At 33.8% G+C, this 12135-nt stretch overlaps 1 protein-coding gene and 1 pseudogene across 2 annotated transcripts in view; one reads left to right on the forward strand and one right to left on the reverse strand.

Annotated features, from left to right (window-relative positions):
* PDS5A (PDS5 cohesin associated factor A) overlaps window positions 1–12135 on the reverse strand; it is a 143202-nt gene that overhangs the window by 31987 nt on the left and 99080 nt on the right. Inside the window, exons 21-26 of the mRNA XM_080796909.1 lie at window positions 11730–11888; window positions 9170–9238; window positions 7908–8044; window positions 5241–5364; window positions 4730–4934; window positions 4107–4221 (exon numbers count right to left, since the gene is read on the reverse strand). Coding sequence (XP_080653035.1) covers window positions 4107–4221; window positions 4730–4934; window positions 5241–5364; window positions 7908–8044; window positions 9170–9238; window positions 11730–11888 — 809 coding nt within the window. The remainder of the gene's footprint in view (window positions 1–4106; window positions 4222–4729; window positions 4935–5240; window positions 5365–7907; window positions 8045–9169; window positions 9239–11729; window positions 11889–12135) is intronic.
* LOC308339013 (6-pyruvoyl tetrahydrobiopterin synthase-like) lies at window positions 2971–3331 on the forward strand (annotated as a pseudogene). Its single transcript has one exon. The product of its transcript is annotated as a 6-pyruvoyl tetrahydrobiopterin synthase-like (transcript).

The following is a 12135-nucleotide window of genomic DNA, read 5'->3' on the forward strand; positions in this document are numbered from 1 at the left end:
ACAGCAAAGGCACCCAACCAGGGAAGCTCTAAGAGTGAAATTCATAGTGATAAACATCTATCTCCAGAAAGAAACTAATTTTACACCTGAAGGAGATGGAAGAAAAGAAGAACAAATAGAGCCCAAAGCTGGTAGAAGTAGTAAGGAAATAAGAAAATTCAGAGCAGAAATAAGTGAAATAGACTAAAATGACAATAGGAAAAAAAATGGATGAGACTAAGAGCTGTTTGAGAAGAGAAAATTGACAAATCTTTAGCTAGACTGATGAAGGAAAAAAGAGGACTCAAAAATCAGAAATCAAAGACGAAAGGTTACGACTAATACCACAGAAGTACAAAGGACCATAACAGAATGCTATGAAAAATACATGCTAACAAACTGAACATTCCAAAGAAATGGATAAAGTCCTAGAAATATACAACTTACCCAGACTGGATCATAGAGAACAGAAAATCTGAAAGACCAATTACTAGGAAGGAGACTGAATTAGTAATTGAAAACCGCCCAACAAACAAAAGTCTAGGACCATATGGCTTCCCTGGTGAATTCTACCAACATTCAAAGAAGAATTACCACCAATTCTTCTCAAATTCATCTAGAAAAGAGAAGAGGAGGAGATGCTTCCAAAATCATTTTACAAGGCTAGCAGTACCCTGGTACCAAAACAAGGCAAGGAGGCCACAAAAAAGAAAAACTACAGGCCAACATCTCTGATGAACTTAGATACAAAAATCTTCAACAAAATATTAGGGAACTGAGTTCAACAATACATTAATGAAAGGATCATACACCATGACTGAGTGGGCTTTACTCCACGGATGGAAGCACGGTTCAGCTGTATACCACATTAACAAAATAAAGGATAAAAATTGTTATGATCATCTCAACAGATGTAGAAAAAATGAATGACAAAATTCAACAACCATTTATGATTAAAAACTCTCAACAAAGTGGGTACAGAGGGAACATACTTCAACATAACAAAGACCATGTATAACATCATATTCAATGGTGAAAGCTGAAAGCTTTTCCTCTAAGATCAAGAATAAGACAAGGATATCCACTCTTCATCACTTTTATTCAACAAAGTAGTAGAAGTCCTAGCCAGAACAATTACGCAAGAAAAAGAAATAAAGGCATCTAAACTGAAAAGGAAGAAGTAAAACTGTCACTAGTTGCAGATGAGATGGTATTATACACAAAAAATCCTAAAGACTCCATCGAAAAACTGTTAGAATAAACAAATCCAATAAAGTTGCAGAATACAAAATCAATACACACAAATCTTGTATTTTTTACATTAATAATTATTGGAAAGAGAAATTAAGAAAACATTCCTATTTATAAGTGCATCAAAAAGAATGACACCTAGGAATGTACTTAGCCAAGGAGGTGAAAGATCTATAGATCAAAAACTTAAGACATTAATGAAAGATACTGCAAAACCTAGAAATAAATGAAAAGATATTCCATGTTCATGGACTGGAAGAATACTGTTAAAATGTCATACTATTTCAAAGCAACCTACAGATTCAATGCAATCCTTACCAATGGCATTTTTCACAGAATTAGAAGAAATAATTCTGAAATTTATATGAAACCAAAAAAGACTCTGAATAGCCAGTGACACAATAAGTTAATAATTTCCACAAAGTTAAAAACCACACTTTGAAGAATATATAATTTAACACTTCAAATTACATGCTAACTTGATTGTTTAAAGATCCTAAAAAATGTTGTGTGCTAGACAGAAAACATGTGCCAGTGAGTTCACTTCTAACTCCAGTAACTTCTAGTATGTCAGTACTCTTTTTCCCACATCACAGTTCTCTCTCTTAAGTCTAATCCTTCCACATGACTGCTTTGCAAATGAAATATACTAAAACGTCCTCTAGACCTCTAGACCTTGTGTCCTAGGCAAACACATACATCATGTTTTTGTTTTATGGAAGTGCTTTCTGGGAAATGCCAAACTAAAAGTTTTTAAAGAAAAAAACCTGTAAATACAAATGTAAACATTTACAAGACAAACAAAATAAGAATTAGAAGACATTTGGGGAATTATTTTATCTCCTGTATGTTATGGGTAAGGTAATTGAGAGCCAGAGAAGTAAAGTTTTTAGTCATACAGCTGGGACTAGAACCTAATTATGTGCCTTCTTAAAATATAGATCAACTAAAAGCCCTAAATTTTTTTTTTTTTTAAACGTAGACTTATTTTCAAGCATTTGAAATAGAAAGACTACATTACTGGGATGATGTATTGGAAGCAGCAACAATGAAATGACAAGCCCTCAAAATGTAAGGAGCTCATAGCCCAATGCTTAACAGTAACGTTGGACAAGATATAACACCTCCTCAAATTAAGATATTGACACATTTTCAGTGACGAAAGCTGAAGGAGGTAGAGATAAATGTTGATTACAAACTTAAATGAGATCAGGATTAAGGTTTAATGCCACACATACAAAAATCATACTACAATTATTTATTTATTTATTTTTAAAAGATTTTATTTATTTATTTGAGAGAGGGGGAGAGAGAGCTCAGAGGGAGAGTGAGAGGGAGAAGCAGGCTCCCCATTGAGCAGGGAGTCTGTTGTGGGTCTTGATCCTCGGACCCCGGGATCACGACCTGAGCTGAAGGCAGACACTCAACCAACTTAACCACCCAGGTGCCCCTATAATACTTTCATATACAAGTTGAGGATACCAGTTTAAGAGTGCAAAGCAAAATCATGATAAGAGGAGAGAAAGTAAATACTGCTTTAAAGATTCCTGGAGGGTGGAGGCAAGGCAATCAATGTGGTTGTCATTGACCACTGGGCCTAACTGTCCCACCTTGTCTCCCTCAGCACAACCCATCAGCTCTATAGCAAACCTCCGAGTAATGAAAATCTGAAACTGTTTGGGAAATTCAACAATCCAAATGACTATGGGCACAGTTATGAAGACTTATCCTGTTGCAGGAATGGTTATGAATCTGACTGACCTCAGAGAGTACATGGAAGAGGCAGTTATGAAGGCCTTTGATCATAAGAATCTGGATCTGGATGTGCCATATTGTGCAGATGTTGTAAGCACAACAGAAAATATAGCTGTATATATCAGGGAAAACCTCCAGAAATTTCTTCCTCTGGGAGTTCTTTTATAAAGTAAAAGTAAATGAAACTGGCAATATTGCTGTCATCTATAAAGGAAAACTGCTTTTAGGGATTAATACTGTAGGAAGATTAATTTCTTTCAAAGGTCTTTGTACCCTTGGACTATTAAGAAGTCATCACATAATTGTTACACCTCCACATTGTGTTCTGGAGGGCCTGATTTATTGAAATCATTGTGTGTAAGATCTACTGTGAATTCAAATCTATTTTAAAACCAAACTTGTAAAAAACAACCTGAGTATCATTTAAAAAGTCGTTTATCTGTAGATTAAAAATCACTTCATTTTCAGTAAAATGTTGTTGTGTGGAATTTAAAAGCAAAACAAACCAATTCTTGTTTCCCCATTAAAAAAAAAAGTTTATTGGTGGTCATCTGTAGACAAACTCACGTTGCCTCTCACTCTTTCACCTTGTATCATATACAAAGTTCTGTTTTACACAAGTACCACTTATTCAACAAGTGTTTTTTAACTGTTTACTTGCCTGTGTTTCCACTAGATACAAATCTCTCTATGACTGGTGTAACAAGCCTAATTTTGTACTACCATAATCCTGCCACAGAATATTTCATGTGTACATGCTTATTTTTAAGGCATCTTTTGAGTATGAAAGTAAAGTTTAGTTTCAAGGAGAGAAATTTTTACTACATGGCTTTCAAAATTATCTAGCTGATGTAACTGAAACCTATCTTAATACAAATAGTGAAAATAATATAAAAACTAAAATAACCAAACCAACCTATTTCAAAGTCTCAGTTAATTGCAAATAGGAAACAAAAGAATCAAAAAGAACCTGACAGATGGGGAAAATTTTCTAGGATGAAATTTATAATAAACAAAACCACAAAGAAGTTTTTATTCTAATGGGAATAGTAACAGGAAAAAATTTATCATTTTTCAATAAGTAAAAGTTTCTAAAATTCTTGAAAATCAACGTGACTTACTCTTTAATATCACGAAGTTGATCAACATCTTGTGATCTTGTAAAATCTGGATCATGGGCTAGCAGGTGAATCATATATGGAACTACATATTCAGGCAACAGTGATAATAATTTCTCTGAAGTGAAAACATTATTATTAACAATAGTCATAACAGCTTTTACAAAATGCCCCTCTAATTTTGCATTCAAACCACTCCAGTTTTCATTTCCTCAGTTATTTTAAAATCATAGGCAACTTGCTATCTAGATGATACTGAAATGCATTTCAGTGTTGAAAGTTATTAAAGCCAAAAGGATAATTTGAGATTATACAGTGAATCCTTCGTAAAGCTGGGAAAATAATTCTCTTCTCTCTGACATCTGAGCAATGTGTTTAAATTAAGCCACACTGCTGATCCCATAAGAAAAATACAATTCCTCCAAACAGTATTATATATCATAAATAACACTCAGAAACCAGGACTTTAGATGTTAAGTATATCACAACTATAGCAACAGCGTTCTATAAAAACTGCAGTGTTCTTACAAATATACTACAATGGAAAGATATGAAATAAACACCCCTTACAAATCAATACACGCACAAGATACACTTGCACACTTGGAGCTTTCAAAATTACTTACCAGTAGCCATGGGATTCTGTTTAATGTACTCCCTGCGTATACTGATATTTTTTAGTAAACACTGTCGTGCATGTGCTCTTCTCTCCTTCACAGGATCTTTGGCACACAAGGCAAAGATCGCCATATACTCCAATGGGAGCAGTAACTTCACGAGAGCCTTATGCAACTTCTGCGCAAATATCTGCCTTACTTGGTAGCACTCATCCTACAGCAGCATAAAACCAAAAATACTTCAATAAAAATGTCAGTACTTTTAAAACCATGACAAAATAACCTAGTTCAGAAAAAAAAAACTGGAAAACATTTACTAAAGAGCAGTTTGTTCCAAAAGTCCTCATTTAAAAAAAACGATTTATTGGGGAATACATAACAATACTTAGAAGATATTTAGTTAGAATAGTTATAATAGCAATGCCTTTTGTGCACACAGTAAATGGATCTGTATCCACAGAAAGTAAATGTATTTAACTTTGAAGGCCAAGTAATTGACAAAAATAAGAGGATTACTTACATTAATAACAAGTGCACAGAGCTGAAACTGTTCTGGGGTTATAATTTCATGGTAACAAGGTTCCTGAGCAAGCTTCATTATGGCACTACCAGCAGCTAATCGCAAGCGAGACATATCAGATTTACTATAAACAAACAAAAAAGAAATAAACATTTCCTATAACCATTATCACTGATAACAATGTTTTGATCCCTTTTTGAGTGTTAAGGTCTTTAACTTTATGCTTAAAATGACAGATAATGTACAAATCTGGGAAAGTTACCTTGAGTCCTTGAACTCAACACAGGGAAAAAGGCTCAAATCATTGTGACTAATGATAAACTTATCTGCCTTCGTTTTCAGTTATGTTCTAGTGTAGATCCTTTACCATAAACAAGCAGCTCTGCTTGTGATCACAACTATGATCACTGCAATGCCAAGAAGAACCATTTATATCAGGAATAATATTCCTCATTTTAGGAGGAATACACATTCGTTGTAAAATACTCGATTAAATCACCTATCATATTAAATCTATTTCCTACAGTTTTTAAATGCACATCCATATATACACACGTGTAACATCTGATGAAATGGAGGGGCTAGCAATGAGGAACTGATTTACACCACAGAAGGGGAGGTATCAGACAAATATCTAAAAGGAAAGGATATGGAAATGAGAGCCAGTGTCCATCTGGGCTACTAGTCTCTGGGGCAGACTTCCTTTTGTAAGCCCAACTGCTCCCCCCCACCCCGGGAGGTCCAGCACTTCCACTCCTGCCCAGTAGTTTTTTATTACCTAAATGGTAAAATGTGACAATAAACGGGATGAAAGAACAGTCTTATTTCAACTTATGTTAAACATCACATGGTAATGACATTTTAAAGACTTAGGGAAATGTGGAAAGCTGGCTGAGTCCATCACTACCATACAAGAGGAGAAAATGTGGCACTCCAGAACAATAGGACTATCAAAGTGAACACTGGTATTCTTGAGGGAACTTCAAATGGCTTCTCAGACAAATGAGGAATTAACAAAAAACAGCTACCATCTGGGTGCTTAAGTCTGTGCTAGGCAGTGTGTCAACACTTCACAGGCTTTATCTCATTTAATTTTCACTCTGTAAGACGAGGAAACTGATGCTTAGAAAAGTGATTTACAGAATTCACACACTTAGTAAACACAGTGTAGAGTTGCAGAAGTTTCTGATTCTAGAGCTCAAGCTAAACCATGGTATATATAATACCTAATTAAGATTTGCCTAATATTTCATGACATGTGTGTTCCACAATTAACTATTCCCTTATTTTCTGTGATGATAAAAAATGCTGGAAAGAATATGTTTGTATATATGTTTTTGTATAATTTTTTTATTATTTCATGAGTGTAAAAATAAAGAGTCAAAAGGGTAACATTTATAAGGATCTAGACGCAAAATGCCAAACTGTCCTGCCAAGACTGTGCCAATTTATATTCACAGGACTAATGAGGGGACCCATTTTCCTGAACCCAAGAAGCAGTGATTACTTTAAAAAATATTTTTGCTAATTTGATAGGCAAGTATCACTAAGTTTAAACTGTATTTATTGCATTTAGTGATGTTAAACATTGTTAAAAAGATAAACTGGTAATTCGTAGTCTTCATCTCTATTGGGGATCCTGCCTATTTATCTTATTAAAAGCTCATTATTAAGCCTTTGCCATAGTTTACCCCAATTTAAAACTTTATTATCCCTAACTCAGCTCTAATCTTCTAATCTGTTCCTACAAAACTACCCTTGACTTATTCTATGACAAAGATAATTTTCCACGGTTTCCTTCAGTTTATCAAAGCAGTCAGCATCTCTACTGTAATTTGCTCATTTCCTAATCTCCTCCACTGGAATGCATATTCCTCAGAAGGAGAGATTTTATATCTTTAAAAAAAACCATAGCAGTGCCCAAGATGACAGTGCTCAATAAAAAATGAATGCATAAATGAATTAAATCTATCCTGTAATTACACATTTGAAAGTAGGAACATATCACGAGTAGAATTCAATGGTTTTATCTGTTGGTACTCCTGGACCCTAGTAAATCAAGAATTTGAAACAAACAAGGATCATGAAAAATTTGCATTTATTTTCATCTTAAAATGAGTAGGAAGAAGAAATGGTAATTTCACAAAACACTGAAAATGTGCAGAAATGGAAACTTTTTTTTTTTTTTTTCATTTGCAGAACCTTGTTTTAATCTTCTGTAAACCACCAGGAGGGCTGTGACTTTTCCTCCTTTGAACTCCTCCACTAAAGCATGTATTCTTTTCATGGTACTAAGTCACCTCCCTTGTTCAATCACTACACTACAGGGTAAAAGACAGGAACTGAATCTTCTCTGTTTTTGCTGCAATGCTTTTCATGGTGTTTTGCAAAGAGCAGTATTTCAACAGGTATTTGCTTAAGTGAACCATATGTTGAAGCCAACTGTAACATATAGTGATTATAACTAAACATTTACTGGAAAAAGTTTGGTCTTTAGAGAAGAAACATTCCATCATCATTGAGATGAAAACCCCATGAAGTACATTAGACCTGATCCCAAAGCATATGGTGTAATTACAACATTCAGTGTTAATTAGGTAAATAATTCCTATGTAAGTTCCACCAACATTTTGAGCTGTAAAAATTGGAAAGGAAGAAAGATCTCACCTGATCCTCTTTTGCTCTGTCAGGTCACCCTCACTAACCAACATCGCAGATAATAATCGAAGAGTTGAATTGGCAGATTTAGACTGGTTGTTTTTCATACCCAACAGCCACCTTACCAGAAGTTTAATTGCCTGTACCTATAAAATATTAACATGCTAAAAAAAGAAAGGAACTTAAAATTCCAATTAAAGGGAAGATTAATTTATGTCAATTAGATTAGTGAGGTTGCTTAATTGCTGGTGGACATGTTTTACTAAATAAGTCTATAGGATAATAACAATAACAGTAAAAATATTTATTCTGTTTAATCTGTAATAGGCACTCTCCCCAGAGCTGTACATGTATTAATTTATTTGATGTTCCAAACAAGCCTCCAAGGCAGGTGTTTTTATTTCCAATAGATACTATTATAGATAACATGCCCAAAGTCTGGCTTCTGAACCCAGGCTTTTCACACTTGCCTAAGATTTTCAAATTATTTGAAAATATACTGTTTAAAAATAACTATTTAAACTATACCTGTTATAGCCATTAAAATGAGCTATTTAGATAGGTCTTAATATTTTTTATAATACTGCAAAAACTATTTTGAAGAAATCATTAAGTCTGATCCTGTCTGTCCCGATTAAAAAAATTAGGAGATTCCATAATTATTTGTGGTCATAATTACCTGGAGGTTTATACTCAAAAGATTGCTACCAGTGCATGTCAAAGAACTAGCTAAAGGATCTAGGTGTTATTTACTATATTTATTGACAACCTGGAAAAAAGAATTGACGGAACACGACTAGGAAGTTATATAAGGTGAAACATTTTAATCAAGGAAGATGGTAAGAAATAAGTCTTGCCTTCAATCCCAATACTACCACTTTAAAAATTAGTTTTATTGAGGTACATTTTGTATCTATCAAAAATTCGATGACAGCATCTGTTTTTGCCAAGTTAATATTCATATTTTTATAGACAGTGGTAGTGAGGCTACACTCGAGAGGCTTCTGAGCATCAACATCCTACAAACAATTTCTGTGAAACAGCCTCACTGGAATTATTTTAGCAGGTGGGAAGTTCTACAGAAGATCCTGACATAGATCTATATATAAATAACTCAATGAGGACTACAATTTCTTTGAGAGAAACAACTTTCGATTTAAAAATAAAGTACCTCATTTAAAAATACTATTAGTTGTCAGGTTAAAGAAAAAGAGTATCTATGAATGTTCATTATTATAACACAAAAATTATTAAGGCCTACACAAATTTACCTTTGCTAGTACTTCAGGGGAAACCTCTTCATCTGGAGACCATAATTTTCCATTCTTCTCACCTGTTGACTACAGACAATTGAATATATTTAACTCTTAGAAAGAATTTTAGTTTTCTTCATTATGTTTTTCATGCTGAACAATGCAGTGCTCTAGGAAACCTTTAAGTGAGTCACCAGAGCTTGAAAAAGAACAAAGTTGGATGACTTGAACTTCTTGATTTCAAAACTTATTACAAATTTATAGTAGTCAAGACAAGATGGGTGGCACTGACAACTATAGGCATATAGACCAATGGAATGAAATAGAAATATGTGAACTCACATATATGGTCAACTGATTTTTAACAAGGTTGCTAAGGCACCTAATTACTTAAACAAATGGTGCTGGAAAAACAAGATATCCACAAGAAAAAAAAAAAAAAGAAAAGAAAAGAAAAGAAAAAAGAAGATGAACTTACCTTAAATCACATATAAAAATTAACTCAAAATACATCAAAGACCTTAATTTAAGAGCTAAAACTATTAAAACACTTAAAAGAAGATACAGGGCAAAATCTTTATCATCTTTGATTTGGCAAGTATCTGACAAGAGTTTAATACACAGAATATATAAAGAATTCTTACAACTCAGCAATAATAATCCAATTAAAAGTGTGCAAAGGACTTTGAATGTCCAAGAAGATACAAATATGGCCAAAAGCACATGAAAAAAAAAATCCCTTATGATGTTAGTCATTAGGGAAACACAAACCAAAACCACAAGATACTACTTCACATTCACTAGAATGGCCATTATCAAAAACACAGAAAAGAGGAAGCACTGGCAAAGATGTGACAAAAATTGGAAGACTTGTGCTCTGATGGTGGGAATGCAAAATGGTATAGCCACTATGGAAAACAGTGTGGTGATCCCTGAAAAAGTACAACAAAGAATGACCATGTGACCTAGCAATTCCACTCCAAGGATTTATCTAAAAGATTTGAAAACAGGGACACAGATGTTCACATCAGCATTATTCACAAGTCAAAAGGTGCAAAAAGACCCAAATGTCCATTAACTGATGAATAAACAAAATGTAGGCTACACATACAACAGTATTATTCTGGCATAAAATGAATGAACTTCTAATACGTAACACAAATGAACCCTGAAGTCATTATGCTAAGTGAAATATGCCAGGCACAAAAGGACAAATTTTATATGGTAAGAGGTATCTAAAAGAGGCAACTACAAAGTCAGAAGAATGTGCAACAGAGGTGTTATCAGAGGCTGTGGGAAGGAGGTAATGGGAGTTATTGATTAATGAATGCAGAGTTTCTGTCTGAGATTAAAATATTCTGAAAATAGTGGTGACAGTTACACAACAATATGGGTACATATTTTACAATATGGGTAGTTTGGGTCATTTTGGAGAGTTGTTTGGCTTTCCTGGGTATTTCCTATGTACAGAGGAGGCATACAGGGTACAAAACTTTATTTTTTAAAAAACCAAACCAAACAAAAACACCCACCCAACAACAAAAACAAGAATGCTGGCGTATATAAGTGATACACGCTTAAAAATGGCAAAAATGCCAATGTTTATATTATGTATATTTTACCACACAAACAACAACAAAAAAAGAGCCATTGTAAACTACAATCTAGTCATCTTAAGAGGTGTCTTAAATTTCACGTTTATTGCCATTCACATCTATCAATAGAACAAAGTACAGCCTGAATGTGTTGAGTGGGAAATGACACTTGGGCCATGCTCTTCCATTCTTGTCTATTACATCCAAATGGGGGGAAAAAAGAGGATGGAATGTATTGGCAAATGTCCTTTTTAAGTTTGGATATCGAAGGCTCTAAGACTATTGGGTCATGTAGAAGGAAAAGGTAAGGTCGGATAAATTAGCACTACACTGAAAGTCATCCACAATGATCCAGTAGGTAAAACCGATTTGTCTTCACTCAACGACTTTTTAATTTAGATCTACTTGGTAAAGTAGTGATTCTTTTTTTTTTTTTTTTTTTAAGTAGTGATTCTTAATCAGAGGTGTGTTTCAGGAATCACCTGGGGTGCCTTTTCATGCTATATATTCCCAGACTCCAGCCCAGAGTTAATAAATTAGCATGTGGGCACACACATGTGCATGTACCACCCACCCACACACTTCAATAACTAAAACAGAATATATATCTAGTGCCAAAAATGCAATGTAATTATATTTCAAAATACTAGTTAAATACAAATCCACTCATATTTTTAACAACATCTGATAAAATTCTAGCACTCCAGTAAATCGTCCTTCAAATGTTAGGATAATAGCATTTGACTTATATTTTTTACTTCATGATTCATCCATCTTATGTTCTCATTTTTTCTAAAATGTTAAGTTCTGGTAATAGCTACATGAAATCAGGATGTCGTTTGGAAATTTAAGTAAATAAGGAGGGAAAACACAGTAATTTAAGAGGAAAAGAAAATTAAATCGAGAAGCAGAAATGTTTTTGTGATAAAGATGTAAACAGTTTTAGTATCATTATTCTATATTTAATTAAATTAGAAACTTACCCTGTCATTCATTAGCAGATCTTTCACAATAAAATTTGCTACTACAGATTTCATTGGGGAAGCAAACTGATCTGGAGCTAACATAGAAATGTGGCCCAATGAAACTAGTGGAGTTATAAGTTGTTCTGGTACATCAGCGTTCAGACTCCTACTGAGTGGCTATAAAAATGAAAGAGTCAACATTACCAGTTTGTTTTATAAATATCCAGACATTCTATGGAAACAGTAAATGTTCCTGACCCTCCTGAATTTGCTGTGCCCAAACAAAGCTGTTCTAATGATATGATCAAAAGTAGCTTCAGCCATATTAGACACTCAATTCTTTTTTTTTAAATTTTTTAATTTATTGTATTTTTTTATAAACATATAATGTATTTTTATCCCCAGGGGTACAGGTCTGTGAATC

The sequence above is a fragment of the Martes martes genome (assembly GCF_963455335.1).
Source record: "Martes martes genome assembly, chromosome: 2".
NCBI lineage: Eukaryota > Metazoa > Chordata > Mammalia > Carnivora > Mustelidae > Martes > Martes martes.